At 36.0% G+C, this 26,149-nt stretch overlaps 8 protein-coding genes, 4 non-coding genes and 2 pseudogenes across 14 annotated transcripts; 7 read left to right on the top strand and 7 right to left on the bottom strand.

The window, feature by feature from the left end:
- Window positions 1-1,555: 1,555 nt before the first annotated feature.
- On the top strand, window positions 1,556-2,034 carry K08E7.4 (uncharacterized protein). The gene is made up of 3 exons (NM_070007.4): window positions 1,556-1,661; window positions 1,711-1,914; window positions 1,962-2,034. Exons 1-3 carry the CDS (start codon window positions 1,650-1,652, stop codon window positions 1,995-1,997), a joined length of 252 nt encoding a protein of 83 aa, NP_502408.2. The 5' UTR covers window positions 1,556-1,649; the 3' UTR covers window positions 1,998-2,034.
- Window positions 2,035-2,080: 46 nt separating this feature from the next.
- On the bottom strand, window positions 2,081-4,861 carry let-99. The gene is made up of 5 exons (NM_070006.4): window positions 4,803-4,861; window positions 4,400-4,752; window positions 3,163-4,352; window positions 2,920-3,104; window positions 2,081-2,579 (listed from the first exon to the last, which is right to left on the bottom strand). Exons 1-5 carry the CDS (start codon window positions 4,845-4,847, stop codon window positions 2,256-2,258), a joined length of 2,097 nt encoding a protein of 698 aa, NP_502407.1. The 5' UTR covers window positions 4,848-4,861; the 3' UTR covers window positions 2,081-2,255.
- Window positions 4,862-5,476: 615 nt separating this feature from the next.
- hsb-1 (Heat shock factor-binding protein 1) lies at window positions 5,477-6,608 on the top strand. Its single transcript, NM_001392417.2, has 3 exons — window positions 5,477-5,571; window positions 5,626-5,792; window positions 6,275-6,608. Exons 1-2 carry the CDS (start codon window positions 5,491-5,493, stop codon window positions 5,785-5,787), a joined length of 243 nt encoding a protein of 80 aa, NP_001379159.1. The 5' UTR covers window positions 5,477-5,490; the 3' UTR covers window positions 5,788-5,792; window positions 6,275-6,608.
- A 111-nt stretch (window positions 6,609-6,719) lies between these two features.
- eak-7 (MTOR-associated protein MEAK7) lies at window positions 6,720-8,928 on the top strand. The gene is made up of 6 exons (NM_070004.7): window positions 6,720-6,847; window positions 6,903-7,082; window positions 7,130-7,556; window positions 8,001-8,146; window positions 8,228-8,350; window positions 8,411-8,928. Exons 1-6 carry the CDS (start codon window positions 6,722-6,724, stop codon window positions 8,606-8,608), a joined length of 1,200 nt encoding a protein of 399 aa, NP_502405.1. The 5' UTR covers window positions 6,720-6,721; the 3' UTR covers window positions 8,609-8,928.
- Window positions 8,929-9,159: 231 nt separating this feature from the next.
- On the top strand, window positions 9,160-11,336 carry K08E7.10 (annotated as a pseudogene). Its single transcript has 4 exons — window positions 9,160-9,185; window positions 9,945-10,104; window positions 10,150-10,289; window positions 11,075-11,336. Coding segments are annotated over exons 1-4 (588 nt in total).
- A 190-nt stretch (window positions 11,337-11,526) lies between these two features.
- snb-7 (V-SNARE coiled-coil homology domain-containing protein) lies at window positions 11,527-11,835 on the bottom strand (the record flags this gene model as incomplete). The annotated part of the gene is made up of 1 exon (NM_001028451.7): window positions 11,527-11,835. The coding sequence occupies one exon, from the start codon at window positions 11,833-11,835 to the stop codon at window positions 11,527-11,529; it is 309 nt and encodes a 102-aa protein (NP_001023622.1).
- A 195-nt stretch (window positions 11,836-12,030) lies between these two features.
- On the bottom strand, window positions 12,031-13,338 carry ZK795.3 (Brix domain-containing protein ZK795.3). Its single transcript, NM_070003.6, has 5 exons — window positions 13,219-13,338; window positions 13,097-13,163; window positions 12,857-13,051; window positions 12,417-12,783; window positions 12,031-12,256 (listed from the first exon to the last, which is right to left on the bottom strand). The coding sequence occupies exons 1-5, from the start codon at window positions 13,335-13,337 to the stop codon at window positions 12,126-12,128; spliced, it is 879 nt and encodes a 292-aa protein (NP_502404.1). The 5' UTR covers window position 13,338; the 3' UTR covers window positions 12,031-12,125.
- A 389-nt stretch (window positions 13,339-13,727) lies between these two features.
- On the top strand, window positions 13,728-15,631 carry ZK795.2 (DsbC domain-containing protein). The gene is made up of 8 exons (NM_070002.7): window positions 13,728-13,817; window positions 13,922-14,024; window positions 14,335-14,468; window positions 14,550-14,613; window positions 14,660-14,716; window positions 14,875-15,007; window positions 15,175-15,283; window positions 15,333-15,631. Exons 1-8 carry the CDS (start codon window positions 13,777-13,779, stop codon window positions 15,568-15,570), a joined length of 879 nt encoding a protein of 292 aa, NP_502403.2. The 5' UTR covers window positions 13,728-13,776; the 3' UTR covers window positions 15,571-15,631.
- Window positions 15,632-16,220: 589 nt separating this feature from the next.
- Window positions 16,221-17,392, top strand: ZK795.6 (annotated as a pseudogene). The gene is made up of 5 exons: window positions 16,221-16,236; window positions 16,823-16,874; window positions 17,045-17,091; window positions 17,140-17,190; window positions 17,238-17,392. Coding segments are annotated over exons 1-5 (321 nt in total).
- On the bottom strand, window positions 16,650-17,093 carry anr-56. Its single transcript, NR_101968.1, has 2 exons — window positions 16,974-17,093; window positions 16,650-16,889 (listed from the first exon to the last, which is right to left on the bottom strand).
- Window positions 17,393-18,021: 629 nt separating the features above from the next.
- On the bottom strand, window positions 18,022-24,579 carry ipmk-1 (Kinase). Its single transcript, NM_070001.4, has 7 exons — window positions 24,466-24,579; window positions 23,670-23,740; window positions 22,170-22,255; window positions 22,031-22,113; window positions 21,204-21,379; window positions 18,743-19,013; window positions 18,022-18,697 (listed from the first exon to the last, which is right to left on the bottom strand). Exons 1-7 carry the CDS (start codon window positions 24,569-24,571, stop codon window positions 18,597-18,599), a joined length of 894 nt encoding a protein of 297 aa, NP_502402.3. The 5' UTR covers window positions 24,572-24,579; the 3' UTR covers window positions 18,022-18,596.
- Window positions 20,498-20,625, bottom strand: ZK795.8. The gene has a single exon (NR_056840.1). It is a non-coding gene; the product is annotated as an Unclassified non-coding RNA ZK795.8 (non-coding RNA).
- ZK795.7 lies at window positions 20,570-20,672 on the top strand. The gene has a single exon (NR_056839.1). It is a non-coding gene; the product is annotated as an Unclassified non-coding RNA ZK795.7 (non-coding RNA).
- Window positions 24,580-25,301: 722 nt separating the features above from the next.
- On the bottom strand, window positions 25,302-25,322 carry 21ur-10979. The gene has a single exon (NR_056838.1).
- Between the last annotated feature and the right edge of the window lie 827 nt (window positions 25,323-26,149).

The raw sequence follows: 26,149 nt of genomic DNA, 5'->3' as shown, positions 1-26,149 counted from the left end.
AGCCCTTCTATGAAACATGGCTAACGGGATAAGCAGTGATAATGGACTTTGATTATTTTCTGATTTATTGGAAATAATTGGGGTGTGGTCTGTGGAAAATGTGATCTCTTATGGAACGAATAACTCCGTTGGGATAGGAGTTGGAAAAATATTGTCAACTGACAAAATATTTTTGAGACAATTTTGATTATTTTGATAGTTGACAATATTTTTGTATCTCTTACAGGTACTGAGTTATTAAGGATTCAAAAATCAGCAAGTTTACAAATAGAAGTAGACATTTTACCAGGGGGAGTATACAAGAACGAAGTGAAAAACTGGACATGCAACTTTGAACCATTGTTTACTGTTTTTGAAAGTAATTTTTACCTAATTTTCCAAAAACAGAGTAAATTATGATTTTTTTTGCGATGTGGCCGGGAATAAATAACAACTCGGCCACCAACTTTTTCGCTTCAATTTTGAAAATTTTTGAAAATGTCAGAAATGTTAGATAAAACTATACTAGAAAAATATCTGCAAGCTTATTACGATGAGATATCTGAAAGACAGAAAAAAAACGTGTACAGACCGCCCATATCATCTCTCGGTCTTGTCCAGAAGATGGACGTCATGCAGATGTTGCATAACAATGAAATTTGACAGGGGAAAAATAATATAACGTAATCGACGTGCTTGATCTCTTAGAGAATCGGGTTTTTGTCTATATTTTTTTATTATCGTCTGCGCATATTATTTTTTATTTTCCCTTCGGATATATTTTTGAGGAAACTTTGGAAGAGAAGGGGGCAGCGAACCAGAGAATCTTAATTTAATAAGATGTGATCTTCTGGGAAAATAGGACTTTGCACCATCTAATAAAAATATATGCTGTATTTCCTCTATTAGTCTCTATTAGTCTTGCACCCCACGGACCAATTGAAAATTAGTCTTTCATTTTATTTAATGCGAAAAGGTTTGCGTCTCTAAAGAGTACTGTAATTTCAAACTCTCGTCGCTACCGCTGTGATTAAGAAATTGCCGGCCCAGGTGTTGCAAAAAAAATTGCCCACATTTGCCAAAATTTACAGGATGTTGAAAAATGCTTTCAGATGCTGCCAAATATTTCAGAAAAAATACTGAAAATTGCTGGAAGGCCGGTTCTTTCAGAATTTCAATTTTAATCGGCAAAATTGTACGCATCCTATGATTTTTCCTACGTCTATTTTGAAAAGTAAACAAGTTCTATGAAAATATCTAAAGAAAACGGGAAGAAATTTTCAAAAAGGCACAATTTTAAACGCTTCCATCTTATAAAAAGTCCCTCCAAAACTTCCGGCAAATCGGCAAACCGGCAATTCAATTTTTCCAATTTGCCAAACGGCAGTTGCCGCCCATCTCTGTCACAAAGTATATGTTAATGTAGAACCAAATTTCTAAACTTTAAACTCATTAAAAATGAAAAAAAAAACCAATTTGAAAACTATTAACGCGAACCGAAAATGTGTTTTGTGATAGAAAATTTGAAAAATTTCAACCTTCGAACTTTGAATTTCCGTGAACATTTCTTCCCCTTACAATTTCTCATATATAAAGCCTCCGAAAATCTACAAAATTCATATTTTCTCACTTTACAAGATTCAAAACCTCTCGGAAGCGAAAAAAGAATAATGATCTCGCAAGTGAGTTTTCTGTCAGGATTCTGATATTTTCCAAACCTCTCGCTTCCAGATCATTTTGCTATTAACTCTCAATATCTTGCCATTTGTGCTGGTCCATTGTGGGAGCAAGAAGAAAACAGTGGCTCCAAAACCGGTCGCTAAACTTATGGCAGCACCTGCTGGAGGAGTCGGAAAAAGCGACTCATTCGATTCGAAGAAACAAGACGTTCCATCGTCAAAGAAGGATGAACCAGTGGCTCCAAAGAAAGAAGATGTGAGTTATTTTTGGCATATTTTAAAAGACAAAACGAACGTTTTTAGGAGGGCAACTACGAGGAGCTCGCCATCCCACAATAGTCCTCAATGTATCCTAATAAATTTTTTGAAATTCCCCCTTTTCTGTGTTATTAAAGCATAGAAGAAAATAAATACATATAGATAAATCATCGTCAAAATTTATGGAACAAAACGAACATCGAGAATTTCAATTCAACCAGAATTGTAAAATAACATTTAGAAAAATGATGATAATGACACAAGAATTCGGTGAGCGGGGAGGAATGGAACAAAATAAATAATATATTGAATATATACATGGGGCGAAGATTTTTAGATTTATTTACGCAGCAATCTTGTGAACAATCCTTTCTTCGTTTTCTCACATGCCACTTCTCTTAGTGGTTTCTTAAAAACTGCCGGAGATGCTTGCGGTTTATCCGGAACTGGTGGTTGCCAATCATTTCGACTTCTGGTGATCTTTGCGTACCGAGGACCACTATATCTGTCCTTTTCTTCACATTCCAATCGTTTGACCTGTTCGATAAATTCAACAGGTACTGCAAAAAGAGATTGAAAGTTTGCGAGGAGGACAGCGGTTATCAGCATTCCTTGTTGCTTTCGGCATTTACTACAAACACCTGTCCAGAGTCCGATGATTGCCTGAAATCGAAAATTTAAAATTGATATTACGCAGACGCAAAAGTTCGCGACAAAAGTACGGTACCGGTCTCGAGGCGACAAATTTTTCTTTTGTCGAATGAAACGAATGAAGATTTCTGCAGAATTTTAATTGTTGAAATATAGGTGTTAATTTTGTAGTGCTAAATTGATAAATATTTTTTTTTATCAAATAACTAATTAAAATCCATAAAAATTCGGCAGAAATGAGAGTTTGAAATTACAGTACTCCTTGAGGGCGCACACATTTTCTTATCTAACAAAAAGTTGTCGTGTCGAGACCGGTTACAGTAGTTTTCTTGCAAAATTATCCCCTCCTTACCGCTTCCCGATTGTTGGAAGATCCGTTAGAAGGATCAGCGAGGTCGAAAACTGCATTCGTTTCGATCGATTGAATGAATGTAACAAATTTGTGAAGTTTCCGACGTCGTGAAGTTGGAAGCGAAAGAAGTACCAATTGAATTGCTTCGATCAACCATTGCTCTCGGATTTCGTAGGATTTTTCGTCTGAAATTATAATTTTAAGTAAAAATCGTGAAACTGTAATAAAAATAAAATTCTTTACCTTGTATTTCCAAATTCACTCTATTATCAAATGGTGATAACGCACGTCGTCGATACTTTGAAGCTCGAATTCCGCATGCTGGAAGATCACGGGAGAATCCATCGACCATCAATCCAGCCTCCTCAATACTAGACGCAGACGAAGAAATCATCACTTTCGACCATCGCCTTGCAGGCCCATTGTCAAGCATTGCCGCGAAGCTATCGATTTTGCAGAGGAGATTAACAATAAGAGAGCATTCATCGAATTGAAGAGGAGCATTCAAGTCTTCGAGACGATTGACTAGAGTTATGAAAATCCGATTGACGTTGTATTCCAACCCTGTGTCCATTTTTTTATGCGTGACGAAGGGATATCGAACAAGATAATCCATGAATTGAATAACAGTTTGGGGATAATCGGGCTGCAGTCCCTGACATCTCGATTTGACGATTCCATCAGCATGATCTATTTCAATCATGTTCCACTGAATATCGTATCCATCGACTTTAGATGCCCATTCACAGGGAAGAGTGCGATCGTAAATTTGTTCCAATCGTCCAAGCAGCTCTGTTTTCCAAAATGAGCATTCGTTGTTTGCCTGGACAGAGTCTGCAACTGGAACAACCGACGATCTTCTCATGATGGATTCGTACATTCTTCCACGCGATAACAATGCTGGATTTGATCCTGCGATGCTTGTCCGATGATTTTGATATCTGCTAGGAACTGCAGGCAACGGTCCTTGTGGATGCATAAAGACGACGTCTTTCGGGGCTTCTCGAATTGGCGGAGTGGTTACTTTCTGACTACGAAGAGCAGCTTCAGCTTTTTCTTGTTCCAAAACACAATGATTTCGATCAAGGGATGCTGAACGACGGGTTGGTTGATTGACTTTCGTGTGATTTCGTCTTGATTTGAAAAACGGTAACCAATCATAAACCTTCTCTTTCATCTCAGAAACTTCTCGTTTTTCAGTATATTCTTCTGTACAGATACTTTCAAGTGATCTGTTCAAAATCTTCGGAGTTCGTTGTTTCTTCGGGATTTCATCGTCTTTATGATCATCGAAACCGTGATTCTCAACGCCGCCTGAAGAATTATCGATGCCTGCTTTGTCAATGTTGCCATTAGATCGCGATAATCTTCGTGGGAGCCTTGCCTTTGGTGGCCGGTGCATTGTCGCGGCAGGAGAGGCAGGTTGAGCAACTCTGGAAATATATTTTATAGCACAGTTTAAAATGATTATTTGGCATACTTTGCACTTTTGCGAGCACCACTGAAAGACGCTGATCGACGTGATCGGGGCTTGGGATGCTTCAACTCATCCAAAGTCTTCATGAACAAATATATTCTCGATTCACTGAATGGCCTCCTTTGCTTGACTTTCTTCGGGAAGGCTTCTGAAATCACGTTCATGTCCATCATGAACTCCAGGAACTTCTGCATCTTGTCTCGTTCCGGAACATTGTTAGGGATGATTCGTGGCATTTCAATCATCAGAAAATCCACAGCTTCTTTCCCGCTGAAACTGTTTTCCGCAGTGGCCAATCCTCTTCTGTTCGTTTTGAGTGATAAGTTTGAACGAAAATGCCATAGAATTTCGTCGAACTGAAAATCAGAATAAAATTTCAAAAGACAAATGTGAAACATTTTAATACCAGATGCGTCGCCTTGAACTTCTCCGATGAGTAGTCGGCAGACATCACGGCAAGACGGCCTAAAACTTGAATTTTGATGGTTTATTGATAAATTTAAGAACTTCTTAAAAGAAAACGAGATTTCATCACGAAAAAAAGCAAGAATGAGGAAAAATTTCTGGAAACTTCCTAAAAATTGCTGAAACGAGTGAAGTTTTGGCGCCGAAGTTTTGTTTACGGACCAAACACACGAAAACACGACTTGTCACACAACTTATTAGCTACAGTAACCCATTCTGCTTTGAAAATTTCTCTTTTTAATTAAAAATTCCTCGATTCAGATGTTTTTTTTTTCTCAAAGTGTTTCTAATAATTATATTTTCCTCGAAATCCACACTATTTTACATAAAACAAATCATCTTATTCTGCTCTTTTCGCCGTTTACACCATCTGTCCTTCTCCAATGACTCCTTCTCTGCGTCTCTTTCACTCTCTCGCCGCCCTCTTTTTCTCTGTCGTCTCTCACTTCGACGTACTTTCTCTCGTGTTGTTGTTCCCGTACTTTTGTGTGTTCCACTGTTTGTGAGATGACGGCTAGTTGCCTGGTACTGGATTCTCACCAGTTTTAATTGATTTTTCATCAAATTTTCTTTAAAAACTGATTAAACTTTGTGATTTTTATCGTATTTTTACAGATTTTCAGTTCAAAATGTCCGATGAGAAGTCTACCACACCAACCGCTCAACTCGACGCTCCAGCCGATGGAAATATGAATGATTTGACGTCGTTGGTACGTAAATACTTGAAAAAAATTGTCAATTTTCTAAAAAATCCTAAAACTCAGATACAAGGAGTTCTGCAACAGACACAGGATCGATTCCAGCACATGTCGGATCAGATTATTCGGCGAATCGATGATATGACAACGAGAATCGATGATTTGGAGAAGAATATCAACGATTTGCTGCAATCGAACCAAGTTGAACATCCGCCAAGCGCTCAATAAGATTGGTACGGAATGAGAAAAATGGGAAACATTCTCAAAAATTTCGGTCGATGTTTTGACCACTCGTTATTTTTGAAAAACAGTGTTGTTTTTGATGTCGACTTTGAAATTTCAAAAAAAAACAATAATATGGGCCGTGGGACCCAATTAGAAATACAGTAAAAAACGCTCTTTGGCCGAATATTTTATAATTTTCATGTATGAAGTCAATCCTTTTATTCCTTCTTAACTTTAGTTTGAAATATATTTAGATTTCCTAGCGCCTTTCCAATCGATTTACCACGTGGTAATCAGGCCGATTGCACCGTTATTCCAAGACTTTATCATTAAAAATTAGTATAAAAATATAGAACTTCACCTATTAATTTTGGCTGAAAAATTCGCCGAAGAGCTCAAAAATGGTCTGAAAGATGCCAAATTTCCACTAAAAAATCAATTTGTAGAGATTATTAATAACTAATCTCTCTTCAATTTCTATTTTTTCCAGCTCTACACTCTTCCCAAATGAATCATCGTCGCTTCCTTCTTCATCATCATCATAATTCCAATTCGTTTTGTGTGCTTCTCTGCGTCTCTCCTACATACATATACTCTTTTCACGTCTTCTTCTTCTTCTTTTTCTACTGATTATGCACGTGTTGAGAGGATTCATGACTACTATGTTGTGCCTCCTGCTTTTAATCTCTTATTCAATAACTTTTGTTGCATTTTATTACGATTTTCGGAATTATTTTATTTATATGTGAAAACACAAATTTTGCCAAAAATTCAAATTTTTGTGCATTTTTAAAAAAAATTTTCAATATGAAACTATTCATCTTACTTTTTCTTCTTCTTCCCTTGAATTTTTTCTCATACTAAATGTTGATTTCTCACAGTTTTTACTAACTATTTCGCATCCGGATTTTCAGATAAAAAACATATAATTTCAGAAATGGGAGCTCAAAATTCGAAGCGAAAAGATCTAAAAAATATTAACGATGAGGATTATGCACATTTTATGGAAAAACTCAAAAAACACACAGATGGAAAGGACAAAATGACGCGAGACCAGTTTGTGGTGAATTAATTTTTAGAAGGAAAATACATTTTAATATAAAATTTTCAAATTCCAGGCAATGTTCATACCGATTCTGGGTGAATATTCATCACAATTCTACTTTCGTTTGGTAAAAAACGAGCCGCAGGGCGTTTTGCTCGCTAAAACAATCCTAAAATGTATTGATACTGGACTGGGACATTTCGATCAGCTCGCCGATATGCTCAGATTCTGTTTTGGAGATCAAAAAGATCAGGTTTCGAATTTATTAATTTAAAGAAAAACTTCTTTTTTTTTTGTCAGATAATGCGAAATGTTGTGAAAATCTTCTGTGAAGGAAACAAATTCACCCGAGAGGATCAGGTCCGTCTCTACGATTATTTCGAAACAGAAAATACAAAACCAGTGAGCGAACTGGAAAGCTTTTTCTCAATGTGCCCACTGTTCGCCTATTGTGCTTCGTTCATTTTCCAACGACTTTTGGATAAAACTGGAGACTCGAAAATGCCAATTCTCTCGGACAAGACTCATTTAATGGGAAATATCGATCAATTAGTGCTCAACTCGCACCTTCCATTCGATCGACGCAAAAATTGGACACTTTTATATTCAAACATGAAACACGGGCAAAGTTTCTCACAATTGGTTAAATGTATTAATGGAGAAGGTCCTTGTATGATTGTGATCAGATCAATGAAAGGACGACGATTTGGGTTTTTCGCCTCGCAAGGTACACAAGAAATGTTGTGTCGATTTACGCAGCTCGTGTACTCCTCGAGAAGAATTTATACCTTATGATTTGCAGAAGATTTTACAGATTTTACTTTTTTTGCAGATTTTCTAGATTTCAGATCTTTCTTTTTGTAGACTGAAACCGAGAAATTGTAGTTTTACAATAGCAAATACATTTTCAAAAATGCTATAAATTATAGATAAATTGATGATTCCAGTTTTAAATATCAAAAAAATTGACAAACAGTTTCAAAAATTGAACATTTCATCCAAAAACTGTAAAATCTTCCTCCACGAGGAATACACGAACTGCGTAAATCCACACATGGCTGTGTTACAAGTTTCGCAGTAATTCTTCATTTTTTCAATTATGATAAAGCAACGGAATTCTAGCAGATACTATTTGAGTACCAATTTTCTCTAAAAATTGAAAATTTTTTAGGTTTTCTCGCGGGACCCCAATACCGTGGCACGGCCGAGTGTTTCCTCTTCCAGCTGGCTCCGAAAATTGCAACTTTTGATGCGACCGGGCGGACTGAGAATTACGTGTACCTAAACTACCAGCAACAGCAACATCCGAATGGATTGGTGAGTATATCCCGCCATGGATCATTCAGTATCTAGAGAACCAGTTTTACGATTTTTAAGTGTGAAATTTTCAAATTTCAGGGAATTGGTGGAACCGAATCCGTATGGCCGTTGTTTATCCACGAGGAGTTTGGCGGTGGAACGTGCCAAAAGAATTCCAGTTCGTTTGAGCCTTGCCACATTGCCGAAGAGGACGAGTTCAAGGTGAATCGGGACTAAAGCCCTTAAAGCCGAAAAAACGAAACAAAAACATGCATTTTCCAGATCAAAACAATCGAGGCTTGGCGCCCGGGCGACAAACCACAGAAATCATTCGAAGAGCAAATCTTGCTCGAGGAACGATCGCCGGAAAAATCGATAATCGACAAGGATCCGGAGGCTCGTGCGGTGCTCGAGTTGGCCGGAAAATCGATGCATTCGGAAGCGTATCGTGATCCGGCTCCCCTGCTCGATGGTGAATAGGCTCCGGAACCTCTAATCCCCAATTGCCACTTTCTCAGTCTTCTTTGATCCTTTACATCACCTGTAATTCCACTTTCATCAGTTTTTGTATCTCCTGTGCTATTTAAACGCTGCAAGACCCATGTGCGCCTTTAAATGATCACTATATCTTTGAATTCATAATACTTTTCCGCCGCCCGTCCCCATGTCCTGCCGCCGTGAGCTAAACAATGGTTGTTAATATTTCGACAATTTTACATGTAAATTTTCACATCCATACGTTTCTGCAATTTTTCAATCAAAAATTCTAGAAATTTTCAAATAAAAATGAATTTTCGATTTTTTCATCATACCAACTAAAACATAACATTTTTATAAGGCTTCCAATTCAAGATGATGAGCTCATTCTCTAACGCGGATTACAAAAAATCATTCAAACTGCGTCCGTCGATCCGTCTCTTCTCGCGTCGACTCCTCGTGTGATTTGCCGCTTCCAACACCCTAGCAGCGACAGCAGTGCTCCATATTTCACCCGTGAGCCGACGTTTCAGCCGATCCAAGAGTTTATCGAAATGTCCGAACATTTTCACGATATTACGTACGTACGTTTTCAGCTCAGAATTCGCATTTATTTTAAGTTCCGATAGTGAAAAATGGTGACAAAAAATTTAAATTCCTGTCAAAAAGTGGGTGAAAGCCATAATTTTGGAAGATAACCAAACATCTCTTGTCTTTTTCTACGATTCATGTATTTTAATTGAGGATTCCATGTCAGAGTCGCGCGGCGTCGGAGCCTCACGCCGGCCGGCCTTCTTCGTCGCTCCTTCAAAAAATATTTTATATATATACAAAAAATATAATATATATGCTCTCAAAAAGACCACATTTTTGAAAAATTTTGCAATGTAACAAAACTTTGACTGAAAATTCTAAAACAAAAACTGAAATTTTTTGATGTTTTTTATTATGATATTCGGCCATGTTTTTTCCCCATTGACAGTATCGTAAGTTCTCTAAAGTGAATTTGTTTTTCCACTTCGTGTAGATCACGCGTAGATCACAATTAATTTGTGAAAAGCATCAGAACTACGAAATATGAAATAAATACTTTATGATCTACATGCGATCTACGAAAATTTTACACAGAATCTGCTAAAAATGATGACTAATTGCGCGGCAAGACCATTCCGCATAAATTCGCCCCCTTTAGTCGTAGTCGTAGAAGTGGTAAAACACATGCACTGTATTACTGGAAGATTTTTCGCGCGACGAGAGACTCTTCAAAATCTAGTGAAATTACAAGACATTTCCTTTTAAAAATATTTCCAGATTCGATCAAGCAAAATACGTTTTACAGACACGATGACAGTCAAGAAGCATATCTTCAAAATTCAAAATCATCCAGACATCAATTTGCACAGCTCACAGGATTCGAGTCATTTGCTCATCGAGCTCAACGAAATTCTCTTCTCGAGAATTATGATACAGTTCAGAGTTTCTTATGGGGAGTCGTGGAGGTTTGTTTTTGTACAGCTGACATCAAAATCATTAAAAATTTTCAGAGATGTCGCGGGCTATGCGAAAAAGAGCTGGCAGTGCTGATTGATGTTTCAGCTCAATGCAGTCAACAGGATAATAATGGAAATAATGAAATTTCGACGATTGCTGAAATGAATTGGGATTCCTTATGCACTTGTATAGGGTATATTACAAATCCGACGCAAAAGTACAGCAGCAGGTCTCGACACGATTGCAACATTTTCGTGCAAGACAGTGTGTCTTTGAAGAGTATTGTATTTCACGTTCTCCTGATTTCTTCGTTTCTTTCTCAAGTTTCTACTCATTTTCCCGAACTGCACGAAAAAAAATGGGAAAATAACAAGACTTTCGGATTTTTTCTGAAGAAATTTCGACTTTTTTGGAAGTAAATTTTCAAATTTCAAAAAAAATTTTCAATATTTTTGCAATTTTTTCAAAATTGCACATCCAAAATTATCTGGTAAATTCTACATTTTTCCCAATTTCTAAACTTTCAAAAACAAAACATTGAAATATTTCATGAAATTTTTTAAATCGAAAATCTGAAAATTTCGGTATATATAAGAATGGAGTGGTTCACAAAGCAGTGCATGGTGCCGTACATGTGTTGACCGGTTCATTTTTTTTCTACAGAAAATGCACATACAAGCCGCCATCTCTCCCCTACTACATAGTAGGATTTCGTTTCAAACTTCAAAAACCTGATATGAAAGTTGCACTAAATGTTTTTCGTAGATTCAAAGAACGACTAACGGTTTGGGGATATTTTGAGCCAAGTCTCAAAATAACGAAATTCGTTACTAAAAAATCAGATCAATTTTTTTCGAAATTTTGAACCGCCATAAAATTTTTTGAGAAGTCTCATAACGATATTCTAATTCTTGATTATATAATTTTATTTGAAAATCGCTGAAGCCGGTCATTCCCAGTCATACATCGTATTTTCAGAAAGCACACCGCGGATCCAGACGAAACCCGGCTTCGGACGAAATTCCAGCCGCTGCTCTCATTTCTGTTAATGAGAGAGGATTTGTTCTGAAAGTAGCCCCAGTCAATAAGAATGGAGTGGTTCACAAAGCAGTGCATGATGCCGTACATGTGTTGACCGGTTCATTTAAAAAAAACAAGAGTGAATATTGGTGCATTCAAAAGCTTTTCGTGATCCGGCTCCCCTGCCCGATGGTGAATAGGCTCCGGAACCTCTAATCCCCAATTGCCACTTTCTCAGTCTTCTTTGATCCTTTACATCACCTGTAATTCCACTTTCATCAGTTTTTTGTATCTCCTGTGTCATTTAAACGCCGCAAGACCCCTGTGTGCCTTTAAATGATCACTACATTCCATTATTTATTGTACACACAAAGCGTAATGCCAATAAATAGTTTTGATAGAGAAATGATTTATAGGAACGAATAGGCAAGTCCTGCAAATGCGGAGACACTTGACACAGCAATGATCCCGTAGCGAAGAGAATTGGCCTTCCAGCTCATCTCTCGTTTTATCTTGACGGCGCATTTGACGTACACATCCGATGCCTCCTCGAGCCTCTGAGCTCTTTCAACAAGATCATCAAGTTTTCCCTGTCTCTCCATGATTTTTTGCACATTCTCCTTCATAATGGCCTTCACCGAATCCAATTCTCTTCTTGTTCTCATAATCTTTTGATCGTCCCAACCGACACGGCTCACTGGTGGTGGTTGATGATTCATGCAGTAATTAGTGTCCGTTATTCCAGAACTGTTTTAAATTTGAAACTGTCTTGACAGGCTTTGATCTTTGAATTCATAATATTTTCCCGCCGCCCGTCCCCATGTCCTGCCGCCGTGAGCTAAACAATGGTTGTTATTATTTCGACAATTTTTAAATGTTCTGTAATTTTTGAATCAAAAATTCTAAAAATCTTTTTTCGAATAAAAATTAATTTCATGAACGAAACAAAAACAATTTCAAGGAGAAAACAATAAAAATCAACAAAACATTTTTAGAGAACAAAATATTTTCATTCGTCGTCATCAGCTCTGGAGATGCTGAGGAATGTACGTTTACGGGCAGTATTTGTGTAGGATCTGAGCACCCATTCGTCTTCGGCAGCCGCCAGAGTCTCGAGAGTTCCCAGCTTGATTTGGTAGGCTGAAAATTTGGAAATTAAAAAAAAAATCAAAATACTTTGAAATGTGAATATTTCATATTTCTCGCTTAGTGTTTAATTTCAGCGCAAAATTGTGCTTCGATAAAATAGAAAATGCCCATAATTGTTTCAATTTCCGCTCTTTTATCAAAATTTTCTTACGTTTGAGCTCAAATCTTGGTCCAGCTTCAGTCAGTTCGACTTCTCCGTCATTTTCAGTTTTATAGACGTGATGTCTGAAACTGATGTAATCTTCTGAATTGGAAAATGTGATGATTCGCTTTGAATCCGGTTTTGGCACCGGGAACAAGTGTTTGAGGATTGTGGTGAAACGATGTCCCAATTTCGAATTTAAATTGTCGAAAATCAAATGTGGATACTGTTCGGACATTGTTCCACAATTTGGAATATCGTGTCGCATTACGACATTTGCCATTGAAAAGAATGCAGTTGGACCGAATGGAAGATGACAAACAAGCATTCCATCTGGATTTCCACGTGTCTCCGTGAAGATAATCAGATCCGTTGACTGAAAAATTAATTTCATATTAGAAAATTACTGAAAAGCTGATAAAATTTCAAATATTCAATTTTCCACTAACATCTTGAGCCTTGGACGCTTGCACAACTTGCTTAACATCATAATGACCACGATTGATTCTCTGTGCGTTTGGAAAGATGAGCTTCATCTCCTTGGCGAACATTTTCAGCCGACTTGATGGATCACGGGACGTCGTGATCACAATTTTTGGATCTTGAGCTCCAGCCCAACGATACTCGCTGTCTGTTTCGTATTGCTGAACAAAAATTATTGAAACTTCATCAAAAATCGCGAAAATTACCTGTCCTCCCCAATCGGAGCCTTTCGCCAATTCGATTGCGTCTTTTCGCAGATTATAATCGATTTTTCTGAAAATATTCGTATATTACGAATTTTTCAACATATAAAAGCAAAAAAACTAACGTATTATTCTCCAAAGCATTGCGAATTTTCTCTCGTTTTTCCTCCAAACTTTTCTGTTTCTCCTCCAACGATTTTCGGAAGATAAACTCGCGGCGAAGACGATTCTCGCGGCGAATCATTCTGAAATTTTTCAAAAATTCAATTTTTAAAATTAAAATCAGATGTAAATCGAATATAACATCGAAATTTCCCATAAAAATGCCTAAGAAAAAATAAATAAAACTATTGTGCGTCAGATGAAATGCCTCATACGTAATGTACGCAAAAGTGTACCTGCAAGAAAATGCGCGCGAGTTTTAAATTTAGTTTTTTTCTGAAAAAGTTCAAGAAGTATTTCGTTGAAACTCATGGAATTTTATCATAAATAAAATAATTAATTAAAATCTAGAAAAATTAATTAATCGATATTGTTTTGTACTTGAAAAATAAAACTCCGAAAAATAAAACAAAACGTGACCGTTTGCCATTTGGCAAATATTCAACATTTGAAATTAAAGAAAGCAATAATTAATCCAAAAAATCAATCATTGTGAAATCAAATCGATTCGTTGTTCAGTAATGATCATATCCATTGGTTTCTTACTGTTCTTGGCTATAAGGTGAGTTGGAAGAGTGGAAATTCCAATGTTTCAGATCTCTTCGTGAGAAATTCCAGACTTTTCTGTCAAGTTCTAGTTCTATTTCTTAAAAGTTTAATTTCCAGCCCATGTCATTCTCAAAGTGGTTCACTTTCCGGTTCAGGTGCAATTAAGATGGTCGTGATGGGGAAGGACACTGATGTCGCCTGGCAAAAGACAATTGACGGGGTAATATTTGAAATCTTGTCAGACATGGTGCATCGGAAAGTGTGCGGTACATACGTGATGCCAGAGTGTCTCCTTTCGGCTTGATCTGCGTAGATCTACAAAAAATGCGGGAAAAGAGACGCAGAGTTCTCAACTGATTTTGCATGGTTAAGAACGTGCTGACGTCACATTTTTTTTGGGCGAAAAATTTCCGCATTTTTTTGTAGATCAAACCGTGATGGGACAACCTTGCCCTACGTGAGTACATGGTCACATTATGCATCAGATTTCACGCGCAAGTCACGAATTTTTAAATGTTTGGTTTTTCCAGATTGCCTTGTACATTGCAAAGCATCAGGTGAAATCTCCGCAAATATTCGTTCATGAGAACGGAAGTATTTGCGAATTCATCGGAGGTGTCGATAGATCAAAGATGCGAGCCGACTTCATTCTGGTTATCAAAAAGTAGGCTTGAAATTTCTTCGGAGAATTGTCTTGGCCTCATGGACCTTTTTTTATATTCTGATAAAAAGGGGTTTTTTTCAGACATACCAGCCAAAAATTGAAGTGTGATCCTGAGTGGGGACGTCAAAGTTTTGGGGTTTTGAATGTGAGTTGCCGAGATGTCGGATCACTTTTTTAAATTCGAATTTCAGATCGAAAAGTACCCAACTTTGTCCCAAACTGATGAAGATTTGGCTTTCACCGCAAAGGTAAAAATTTTATTTGAAAAATCACAAAATGCAAGTGAGCTCTACCAAAAAAAGTGTAGTTCTCCTCTAGTGCAAGGTTTTAGAACCTTTTACACTGAAAACTCGTGGAAAATTTAATTTGCAATTTAAGAATATGCCGAAATCACCGAATTTTTCAGATAATCTTCAACTCATCAGAGACGGGTTCTGCAAAACCAAAAACTGTAAAATCCATGGACCAACTGATCAAAATCCTCGAACCAAAGTTTATGGCTCCGCTGAGTCGGATTCCGGATGAATATCCAGAAACAGGTACGGTAACTCCCCCCCCCCTCCATGGAGTCATAATGTCTTATTTCGATTTGATCTTCGAAAAAATGCGGGAGCTGAGACGCAGGCATCTCATCTGGTTTTGCATGGTTAAGAGCCCGCTGACGTCACAATTTTTCTGGAAAAATATTCACGCAAAAATATTTCAGCCGAACGCGAAGAAAAACGGAACCGACGAATTTTGAAGGCCATAATTGCACTTATGGGACTCGCTTTGTGCTCTTTACTGGTCATCATGTTCATGGGAAGTTTGTCAAGGTATGAGATGCACAATGGAAGATTTTTTTAACCTGGTTTTCTCTTCCAGATACAATGAGGCAAAGAAGCAAAAAGAGCTGGAACAGGAGAAACAAAAGAAGCATGAGCAGAAGACCGCTGAAAAATCGGAGAAAGCTGTAAAACCGGAAGCTTCTGAAAAATCTGTAAAGTCTGAGAAATCGGAAAAACCACAGAAAGCCGGTGAGAAGGAACCGCTGATTGATTCATCGAAGAAATCGGAAAAATCGGAAAAATCGGAGAAAGGTAGTGGAAGCAAGAAGGAGTAACTGTCGATACGTGGAAATGGAGAGAAAAGCAAACTTGCAACGAATAAATGTTTTTTTTTTGAAGTTCATGTTTTTTCTACTGTAATTATAGACGACTTTGAAGCCAGGAGCTTGAATTTTCGGCGATCGCAATTAGCTAGTACCCCTTTTTGGTTTGATCTTTGAAAAATGCGGGGGTTGAGACGCAGACTTTTCAACTAATTTTGCATGGATAAGAAGAGAAGAGCTTACGTCACATTTTTCTGGGAAACAAATTCCCGCTCTTTTGTTAGATCAAACAGCAACGGGACAGCCTGACACCATATAACTTCTAATAAATGATTTGCAAAGCGGGGACATCATTGATGGGTTACTGTAGAATATGCCGCGTGGCTCGGTTCCCTTGTCAAAACGCAAATATATTAAAGAAATAGTATGAAAGAATTTGGAGACGCAGAGATTTTTATGGGAATATTCAAATAAAAAATGAATAAAATGGCATTCAACTAGCGGAGAGAACCATTCATTCTACTTTTCGAATACCTGGTGGGTGTTCTCCTATTTTTTTTTCTGATACCTATTTCTTCTATTGCTAAATTTTTGCTGAAAGTTGTTAATTTACGAACGGAAATTAACATTTTTGTGGTTAGCTACTATCCCTACCACTCATCATGTCCGATTGAAAAGGTACGTATTGATGAAATTAAGGCACCAAAATTTAATGAAACATATTAGTGTCATGGGGACGAAATATAAGGGCAAATTTTCTGCTGAATAATTTTTATAGGAAAATTTTTAACATAACGTTAAAATATCCCACATTACGTCCAATTTAGTTATTTTCCAAGTTTTGAGCACCGAGTTTTTATAAAAATGCAGTACTCAACATGTTTTTAATCAATGATATTTTTTACTCAATGATGATGTTTGATCTACAAAAATGCATTTAAAGAAAATAAAAACAAGAGAAAAACTGTAAAATATTATGCCAGTTGACGATTTCTTTGATAAACCCTTTTTTGAGGAAGTTGTTAAAAAATTGCTAGTCAAAAAATAATCATTTCAAATGTGTAATAATCAATTTAAATTGAGTGTTTTTACAGTTGTTTTTTATTAAAAATTAATTACAGAGCTTCTAAAATGTAAACATGAGCCAAACTTCTCAAAAGTATACATTTTCTAAATATGTTGCAATTTTTAAAAATTTTAGTTCTACTTTGATTTTTGATCCCAACAACATCTAAAAAAGTGATAAATAATTTTTTCTTTTCAGATTTGGAAAAAATCGTCCAAAATCGCGTGGCCCAAAAACCAAGAATTGAAAGGTAAGGTGGAAGAGGCTTCGGACATGTAAGAATGCTTGAAAATTATTTTAAAATTCCAAACTTTAAAAAAAAATTGGTATTTACCACAATTTTAAAAACGAAAAAAAAAAGAAAAATTAAAGTAAGAAAAATGATATGCTTACATCATATACATTTGTGGAGTTTTTCAGAGTTGGGAAAACTCACAGATTGTTGTCCCGTGTCAATGAATTAAAAGGTATGGTGCTAACTATAAGAAAATTATTTTATTGAACTTTTTTTTCAGATGAAAGGTTCAGTTCAATGGTTGGAGTTGGGGTACTGGAAATTTTTAATTGTAAGTCTACAGTAATTTAGATCAAAATTTTACTGATCTATCTTCAGAATATCAAAAAAATTGGCCAAAAGTACGAGGAATAACGGAAACTTTTAATTTAATAATTTATTTTTTCGAAATAAAATATATTCATCAAGAAAAGATTACACGAAAATCGTTGGAAGTTTTGAGACAACGTACCAAAACAGACCGATTATCATAATAAACACTCCAAAAAATTTCCAAAAAATTTTAGATTTCCCATAATTTCCGATCAAAGTTTTGGAGAATTGCCAAAATTTTCAAAAATATGAGCTTTCGAGGAAATCCAAAGAAGTGTCGCATGTTCCGGTACCTACAATGTTTTAATACGAATAATTGAAACCAAATTACAGTAAAAATTTATAGAAAACATTTTTTTCGACCGGTGTTACTGTAATGAGTTGAGTCAATATTTGTTGGTTTTAAGTACATATTGAAACGGTAAAATTTCAAAGTTTTTTGTTGGAGTTTAAACATTTTCCTTTGTTCTACTACTACAGTTTTCATAACTTTGGAAGTGAAACAGACTTTTTATAGTTCAATTTAGTATACTTTAAATGCAATTTGAAACAGTAAAAGCTCCAAATTTTTTATCTCTTGAAATTAATTGTTTTTGACCGTTCCTAATTTTCAATGTGATTAAACTTCAATTATTATTGGTAGGCTTTGAATAATATTTGAAACAGTAGAATTTTGAAATATTAAATTTCTTCGAAGCTTTGTTTCGTTCAATTTTGCAACTTTATTTTTTAGCAAATTTAGCAAACTGCTGAAAATTTACACCGATTTGAATACTTTTTTGTAGTAAATACTAAAATTTTCGTTGTTACTTGCATATTGCATATTGACGGAACTAGATTTGTTGAAATCTTGAAATTTAAAACCTTTGAACGCATCTAGAAACGGTGGAATATTGAATGATCAAAGTTTTTTTTTGTCGAATTCTTAATATTCTTTAATATGGAACACATCCAAGTTCTACAGTATGGAAGATATTATTTTGTCAACTTTAAAAGCACTTTGAAGCAGTACAAATATTTAAAGTTAGCCGTAAAAAAACAAAACAGGAAAGCAAGAAAACGGGATTTTTTTGGAGGGAAGCGATGTGGGTGGATGACACGTAAAAATTAAAAATTCGAAAAAAATTGCAGCTAAAATTTTTTTGGATCAGAGAGTCTCATATAAATAGTATTTTTCTGTAGCACCGAATATTCAGGTTATTTTAGAAATATCAGTGAGCATTCAACTACAAAAGTATATAAAAATATGCAACAAGAGTTGTGTTACTTGAGAATTTTTGCAAATCACCAAAACCAACGGAGATATGAGCTTGAGATGGTGTAAATTTACGAACACATTTTTGCTGAATACTCGATCAGTGATGACTATGAAGAAATAATATTATTCAAAAACTTTTCAAGATTTTGAATTCCTAATGAATATCCATTGTCTGGCTCCCCACTCGATGCAAATGCATGAGAAAAATCTGGAAAAAAACTATTTTTTTGAAATCTATCGCATTGATACCTACCAATCATAACGATTCTCATATTAATCGGCAACTCCTTATCAGCCTCAAACACGAATAAAAGTGAGGAAGCAAAGAATTGAAGTGATCTTTGGGTTTCAAAAAAGTTTTTGATAATTTTCAGCTTGTCCAGGGCCTCCAGAAGAACTTGATTCAGGTCAGCTTCAGATCTTGCCGAGAAAAATTCGCGGAGCCCGGTTTCAACAGTGGTTTCGTCGAAAGACTTCCCCCAGTCTTTGTCTCGCACCTCCACTTGATTGTCGGAGCGATGGATCTGAAATTGTTTTGAATTTTAGTATAATCATTTTCTTCTGGAATTTGAAAAAAAATTAGGTCTTGCCACCAAAAGCTAGTCACAGTAATCTTGAGTGTATTGTGGTATGACCCAACTTTTTTAAACATGAACTGAAATCTGTTGAAGTTAAGATGAATGTAGATGTTTTTTTTTGTTAAAACAAACTTTGCAAAAGTTGAGTCTCGCGCCAAAAAATTCTTGCTACCGTAATCCGAGCTTTTGTGGCGGTATCTAAAAGTTGAGCACTCGTCTGGCTCGGTTCAAAACTATTGTGAAAATAATCCCCAACTCCAAAATCTGTACATATTAAGTCCCTCCACCTCCAATTCCTCAAATCCTAGAAGAATTTCAAACATTCTTCCATTTTCTTCATTCTTCCCTATCCATGTCGAACAGGTGTGACCCTAATGTAATACGATAGGCCCATTTATTGTGCCGCCTCTCTCTTCCTTTCTCGCGCGGTCTCTCTGATTAGGTAATCGGAGAACTTGCCACGTGGCTGTAAACTACGGTATCAAAGGAAGAGTGCACGGAACACTTGTGCACCAGATTAACAAGTTATACAAGCACTTAATAGATGATGATCCCTTTCTCTTTTGCCAACGCATGAAGGTCAAGAGTTATGAGATGTGTTCGAATAATAACTAGGATGCACAGAAAAGCTGAATAAAATATAATTTCCGAGCTGCTGACTGTAACAGAATATGTTTAGCTCAGCTTGAAAACACTGTAGTTTGTAGTTTAAAAAATTTTACAAAGTTTTGGAATTTTTTATCTTAAATTCTGGCTAGGACAGCTTAGAATTTTCTGGCCATGATCACAAGAATTCCTAACCTCCATTCACCTGATCATTCTCCCAATGCTACTATTACGTAACTAATCAATCATCTGAGTACTCTTCCCACATATTTGGTTACTGTAGTTTACCAAATTCCCAAGTATCATTATCTACTCGACTTCCGGGGGAAGTTAATATGGGAGAAGGTGCACTTGAAACAATATACTGTGAGAGGCAGAAGGGATACTTTTTTGCTGTTATACTATGATGAGCACCAACTTTTCTTAATAGGCATGCCTGACTTTCAGTGTAAAAATCAAAACGTTTCACATAAAAATGTTCATAGGGTTGAAGTCGTGCCTGCCTACCATGGACCTAGTTTAAAACTTATTATCTCGGCTAGTTTGAATGCTAAAAAAAATGTTGTAAATTACAAAAGTATAGAAAACAAAAAGCTAAACATTTTTACAATTAACTGTAAAAACAACATAGATATATCAACTTGAACTTTCAGTCAACCTAAACTAATAAACTCAAAATCAATTTGTCTGAAATTCATAGTTTAAATAAATTTATTGCAAAAAATTAATTTTAACTCCCCGCAAACTTCCGCTTTACAAAATCAATTCATTTTTCATTCAAAAAACCAATTCCTTCCCAGCTGTCAGCCATCCGGCAACATTCATCGGAACTTGTACCTTTTCGAGAGTGTCAATGACACAATTGATCGTATAATTGCACCCATCTGTGAGCATTCGGCATTCTTTTCGCAAATTGCAACACTTAGATTCCGCCGGAAAATAGCGTGTATAACGAGAGACACAGGGAAAAGACCCGTTCAAAAACTGGCGGTATGCGGGAGTCAAGAATAGACGATTAACCCCCAGTGCTTGAGCATGATGACAGCAGTGTGTTCCGGGTAGATTTGGGAAGACAAAGAGATTTTGAATTTTTAATGATTAGACACGGATTACCATGAGTACTGTAGTCACCGGCTGGCGGCTATCATTTGAAAACGGAAAAAATATTCATACTACCGAAATTTGTTGATAAAGGCAATACTAAAGTATTAATACAGTATTCCCTGACCTCCTGACAGGCACAACGATCTTTCATTATTTGCACGAGAAGATACAGAAAAAATTGAAGTGATCTGTACTGTATCATCTGAAAGACTACAGTTTTCAAATCCTTACAGTAACCTTCACTAGGAGATTCGCAGTTGGAGTATTTCTACAGTACTCTACTGTACTATTTACAAGGCTTCCTTCAAGAGTGAGGTACAATAATATTACAGTAACTTTACAGATACATAATATTGGAATAACATACGCAACGGTCATTGCAAAAATCTTACAGTACACCTCAAAACATATCAGAAAATAACCCACCCTATATCCAAGAATCCGCATTCCCATCTTGGCCTGTGGCGGATACTTGATTCGTTCTTTTTCAATTTTCTCTGGTTTTGCAATTGGATCATAGGTCACTTGTCCCATTTTTAGATCCAGTATCGCCGGTCTCTGATAGCCAATTGTCACATCTTCCATTGCCAGGAACTCGCGGTCTGGAAAATAGTGACTTTTAGGCTGAAACTTTTTGATACCAAGTATGTAAATGTGCTCAAAACTGTGTAACTTTAGTAACTTAATCTCGTAATTTCAAATTTAGGAATACTTTTCATGCTGTTTAAGAGCTCCCTAAAAGCAGAATAATTTCAAAATCCCGCAATTTTTCCAAATCTAAATCCACCCAGTAACTGCCCGCTTTCAGTTCAAAATAGTCAATTTCCCCATGCAATTTGGCACGTCATAAAAATGTAAATTTGTTCCCCCATCTTCAAACCTTCTATGTTTTTTTTTGTTCGCAGCACGCGCATCTTATTCAAATGGATCGCATTCAAATTGGTCTCATCGTTTTACCCATTTTATCAGAATGAAAGGGAAATTGGTAGGGGGTAAAATGATGATGAGGACACGCGTGTGACACCTCTGAACCTATACCGCTTGAAGAATTGATGAAAAAAAAAAACATCTGTCATATGGCAGGATGGCGCCGTGGACGCAATTTGAATAATTTTTAGAGATGGAGATCATCAAATTTTATGGGGTGAATAAAATATGTCCAAAAAAAACAAAGACCAGTGCAACTACAAGCTTCATACTCTTGACTACAAACTACAAACTATAAACCAATTTGCCTACAAAAAGTCCCTCACCTTGCCCATCGACAAAAATGGTCTGTATTCCATAAAAGTCGGCAGTCAACTTGCAGAGCATCTCGATATCTTCCATTCGTACCCTGCAATATCCGGTTCAAATCCAATGCGATGTTTGACATGATGTCAATCAACTAACCGTTTACGTAACTCATCTGAAGTAGTAGATTCTGGTGGAGTAGACGGTGAAGTGGTACACGAGCGTAGGAGTTCGTATAAGGCAACCTGGAAGCATATTTAGATATTCTTGCGTAAGCAAGTTAAGATGGTTATCTATCTGGTTTCAAGGTTTAGTTTCCGGATGATTTGAGCGGAGAAAAGTTGAGTAATTCGGTGTAATGGACATGTGTCAGATATGAATCTTTCCTGAGTTTTGGGTGGAGAATTTTGCATTTTTCCTAAAAATCTCCCACTACAAACTGCAACTGTTGAGAGTCATTTTTGACCTTTTGATATACTTTTAGCGTAAGTTAACATCTGTGGAAAAATCCGGTCTCCGGCGGCAAAAATTGTAATTTGAAATTTACAGTAGTTTCAAAACTGAAGTTTTTGGTTTTCATCCGAAATAAAATTTAAAATCCGTGAATTTTTTGTGATTTTTAACATGAGAACTCAGGGTCAGGGAAAAATTTAGAAGTTTTCCTATATCTTTGATAAGTTAAACATTCTAAGGGTGAATCACAAAAGTCCCTTGTCTTCCATTACATGTTCACCCGGATCATCACCCCTCCCCCAATGCTACTATTACGTAACTAATCAATCATCTGAGTACTCTTCTCACATATTTAGTTACTGTAGTTTACCAAATTCCCAAGTATCATTATCTACTCGACTTCCGGAAGGAGTTACTATGGGAGAAGGTACACTTGAAACTATATACTGTGGGAGGCAGAAGGGTGACTTTTTTGCTGTTGATGCTATGATGAGTACCAACTTTTCTTGTTAGGCATGCCTGCATTTCAATGTAAAATTAATACAATAGATCTCCGGACTAAAATTATAACTTGAATTTTCAATGAATTATGTTACACCAGATCTATAAAGCAATTAGAACTATTCAAAAAACGAATTTGATACTGCCAAAATCAAATGCCTTACAACTAAGGATTATTGAATGTACCAGTGCAATTCATTTTTACAACTTCTAAACAGTTGAGCTTGCCCATTCATACCTTTCCCTAACGTACAAGAAATTTGACCCCTTGTAAACTATGCTTATTAAAAAATACCAAAAAATGGTGTAAATTAGTACCAATTAGTATTATTGCGCCACCCCCGTCCAAACCCTTGGGAAAAATTCCAATGTTATCTGAAACCCATTCCCATTTTCCCACCAAGCCCGTTATTTATGTGTCCTCTATTTTTCTCTCCATATGTCATAATTTTCATGGTCACAGGTGTCCTTTTCCATCGCAACAACTTCCCCCACCAAACGTCTGGACAGAAGCTTGCGTCATGCCACGTTTCCGTGTCAACTGATGATGAGATTGGGTGACGTCATCAGTATTGTCATATGGATGTGAGAGAGACATGTACATGTAATATATAGTTAGATGATACCTTTATAGGTACTGTAGTTTAGTAGATTTCAGAATGATTACAAAAAAAATCAAATTTAACTGGAAACAGTCAAACCAACCTCTTTCTCTCCTCTTGACGCATCTTGTTTTGGTTTGAGGATTTCTCGGGACCCGGGGATTTTTAGAAGACCTGAAACTTTTTTTTGTTAAATCTTTTTTTTCTGAAAAATGGTAATTGCCATGTGCATATGTAATTGAAAATTTTCATCTTTGATCTGTTCATTTCTACCGAAATTTTCCAAAAATTCTCAATGGGTTTCTATTTTAATGTAGTATGAAATTTAGATTTCTCCTAAATCACGTTTTCCCGGATTCAGAGAGCTAAAAATTTTGAATTCGCGGGGTCATTTTTTTTTGATCAAGTTAGGTCAAAAATTTGAACAAAATAGTTAACAACTTCCAGAATTTGCCTACCTTGACACTGCTTAAAAATCTTTGAAAGTCTTCAAAAAAAAATTTGTAGCATTTTTTTCTGCCCTAGAAGTTTGTGAAAAAAATTCAAAGTTCAAATACAAGTAAACTCTAAACATAACCCCTATCCACAGTTCAAAGCCTCCAAACACATCCGCCCTCTATTGGAACCCTATTTGCTCCGATTTGCATAATAATGTGCGATTAATCTCTCTCTTAGCCACAAAACGACTTGTTGTCTATATCCTTTTGTTTTTCCAGCACTCCCTTTGTTTGTTCAGCTGTAGATGAGCCACCACACCTAGGGCTCTTTTTCAAATGTTTGGATTTTTCGGAGAATTTTTGAATTTGAATTATCTGGAGCTTACTTTAACTACTTAGAGCAGAAAGTGATTAGAAATTGAATTTTTCAAAGTAAATACTTCAAAAAAATTAAAAACTTACCAATTTCTCTTTTCCCATTTTTGATAACCGACGGATGATGCCCAGCAATTTGATCCGAAAACCATTGATATTTTTCTGGGAGCCCGTCATTTGATAGCACACTCATATCTGGAAACTAATGTGGTTTAGAAAAATTCATAAAGACTGATAAAAGATTATTTGAAGTTATGATAATGCAACTATTTCAAAAACCTAACTTTTTGAAAATTCCCAACTTTTTATAACGTTAATGTCAACTATGTTATGAGTTATCAAATCAAAAAAAAATCTTGCCAAAAAAAATCCAAAAGGAAAAAAAACTACTATGTTCAACTAGAGCCTTAAAAAATCGATTCCAATTCTTCATGGCAGGCGAAGTGGGCCGGTTCACACAAAAAGATTAGATAAATCATAAATAAAAAGGTATATATTGACACGATAAATAGTCCTGAACGAGTTGAAAGTTATATTTAAAAAAATCTAATTTCAGAACATAACCCAAGTTCTAGGAGATGGCTCCCACTCGAATCTTCATTGGCCCTCCTGGCAAATTTCTTTAAAAAAATTATTTTAAAAACTACCATTACAAATCAACCCACTTTTGTATTATTTAGACTATCCAATAACCCTCATTCATCCATAATACACACCTACATTGGGTGTATCTTTTAAAGAGGGTGTCTAAGATATCCTGCCAGTCGGTAAGAGTGTGTGAAAGCGACCCGAGCACACATGTTCCCAAAATTCTAGTTATATCGAGCACACGTAGCAGAAGAAAAATAGAGCATAACATGTAATTAATGCGAGAGGTGTCCAGAAGGTGTGGAAGTTATCATTAGGAAAATGTATTATTTGAATTTTTGGGTAAACGATTGGAACTGAGCAAAATGGAGGCTGTACAACTATTAAGATGAAGATATGAAACAGTAGAAAAGTGCTCCGACGAAATTCAGGAAAAGCAATGAATTTTTGCAATTTTCAGTGCAATGTCTATTGAGTTCATTGTGATTTGAGCTGTTGATAAGAAATAGAGCAAACAACAATTTATTTGTGTAGGCGTCCAATTTTCTTGAAAATCATAACAAATTTCAAGAAATGGCTCCACTTTGGTTGCCAATATCTCAGTTCATTTTAAAGAGATCTATTACGATTAAATTACAGAACGATAGAAAAAGAAGTAAAAAATAGTTTGTTAGTTGAAAACGTTTTGATACAACTAAAAACAACCGAGATATTCTCTCTTGAAGTAAGAGGCTTATAGAAGAATTGCAATACAAAAAGAAATCGCGAGCGCACATATGTTTCAATATGTCGCTGGTTGTGTACGTACAGACCGAAACAAAGTTGAAATTATGAACAATAGAGAAAGAGAGATTGTTTAGAGAAAACATGGTGAAAACCAAACAGATATGAAATCATTTTTACACCTGACATTGGGAAATATACTTGGACAAATTAGTCACCAGGCACAACAAATATTCGAAAACAGACATTTCACAAACTAGATATTGTGAAAAATTGCAATAATGGTCCAATTGAAAAAACGAAAAATTCCGGTAAATTTTAACCCTAAAATTATAAATTTCACAATACTGTTTACAGTTTAAGAAAAAAGCACAATTTTAAAAAGATTGGTAAGCCTGGGTTTTTGTACCTACAGTACCCAAAATTTTTTAAAGTAAAGTCTCCATTAAAAAAAAAGCGA

This window comes from Caenorhabditis elegans, chromosome IV, assembly GCF_000002985.6.
Source record: "Caenorhabditis elegans chromosome IV".
NCBI lineage: Eukaryota > Metazoa > Nematoda > Chromadorea > Rhabditida > Rhabditidae > Caenorhabditis > Caenorhabditis elegans.
The sequence above is the reverse complement of the archived record's forward strand: the minus strand, read 5'-3'. Positions and strand labels throughout refer to the sequence as shown.

Bases quoted from the DNA above. Each gene is read 5' to 3' on its own strand.
- K08E7.4 (NM_070007.4), top strand. The intron at 1,915-1,961 runs GTGAGTTATTTT...GAACGTTTTTAG, and splicing joins TGGCTCCAAAGAAAGAAGAT to GAGGGCAACTACGAGGAGCT.
- let-99 (NM_070006.4), bottom strand. From the start codon at position 4,847: ATGTCTGCCGACTACTCATCGGAGAAGTTCAAGGCGACGCATCTG. The intron at 3,105-3,162 runs GTAAAGAATTTT...TTATAATTTCAG, and splicing joins AGTGAATTTGGAAATACAAG to ACGAAAAATCCTACGAAATC. The intron at 2,580-2,919 runs GTAAGGAGGGGA...TTTCGATTTCAG, and splicing joins CTTCCAACAATCGGGAAGCG to GCAATCATCGGACTCTGGAC.
- hsb-1 (NM_001392417.2), top strand. From the start codon at position 5,491: ATGTCCGATGAGAAGTCTACCACACCAACCGCTCAACTCGACGCTCCA. The intron at 5,572-5,625 runs GTACGTAAATAC...CCTAAAACTCAG, and splicing joins TGAATGATTTGACGTCGTTG to ATACAAGGAGTTCTGCAACA.
- eak-7 (NM_070004.7), top strand. From the start codon at position 6,722: ATGGGAGCTCAAAATTCGAAGCGAAAAGATCTAAAAAATATTAACGAT. The intron at 7,083-7,129 runs GTTTCGAATTTA...TTTTTTTGTCAG, and splicing joins TTGGAGATCAAAAAGATCAG to ATAATGCGAAATGTTGTGAA. The intron at 8,147-8,227 runs GTGAGTATATCC...TTCAAATTTCAG, and splicing joins AGCAACATCCGAATGGATTG to GGAATTGGTGGAACCGAATC.
- ZK795.3 (NM_070003.6), bottom strand. From the start codon at position 13,337: ATGATTCGCCGCGAGAATCGTCTTCGCCGCGAGTTTATCTTCCGAAAA. The intron at 13,052-13,096 runs GTAATTTTCGCG...ATTTTTGTTCAG, and splicing joins GCTCCGATTGGGGAGGACAG to CAATACGAAACAGACAGCGA. The intron at 12,784-12,856 runs GTTAGTGGAAAA...TTAATTTTTCAG, and splicing joins AAGCGTCCAAGGCTCAAGAT to TCAACGGATCTGATTATCTT.
- ZK795.2 (NM_070002.7), top strand. From the start codon at position 13,777: ATGATCATATCCATTGGTTTCTTACTGTTCTTGGCTATAAG. The intron at 13,818-13,921 runs GTGAGTTGGAAG...TTTAATTTCCAG, and splicing joins TTACTGTTCTTGGCTATAAG to CCCATGTCATTCTCAAAGTG. The intron at 15,284-15,332 runs GTATGAGATGCA...TTTCTCTTCCAG, and splicing joins TTCATGGGAAGTTTGTCAAG to ATACAATGAGGCAAAGAAGC.
- ipmk-1 (NM_070001.4), bottom strand. From the start codon at position 24,571: ATGAGTGTGCTATCAAATGACGGGCTCCCAGAAAAATATCAATGGTTT. The intron at 21,380-22,030 runs GTGAGGGACTTT...ACTATTTTCCAG, and splicing joins CATTTTTGTCGATGGGCAAG to ACCGCGAGTTCCTGGCAATG. The intron at 18,698-18,742 runs GTAGGTATCAAT...GTTTTTTTCCAG, and splicing joins TATGAGAATCGTTATGATTG to ATTTTTCTCATGCATTTGCA.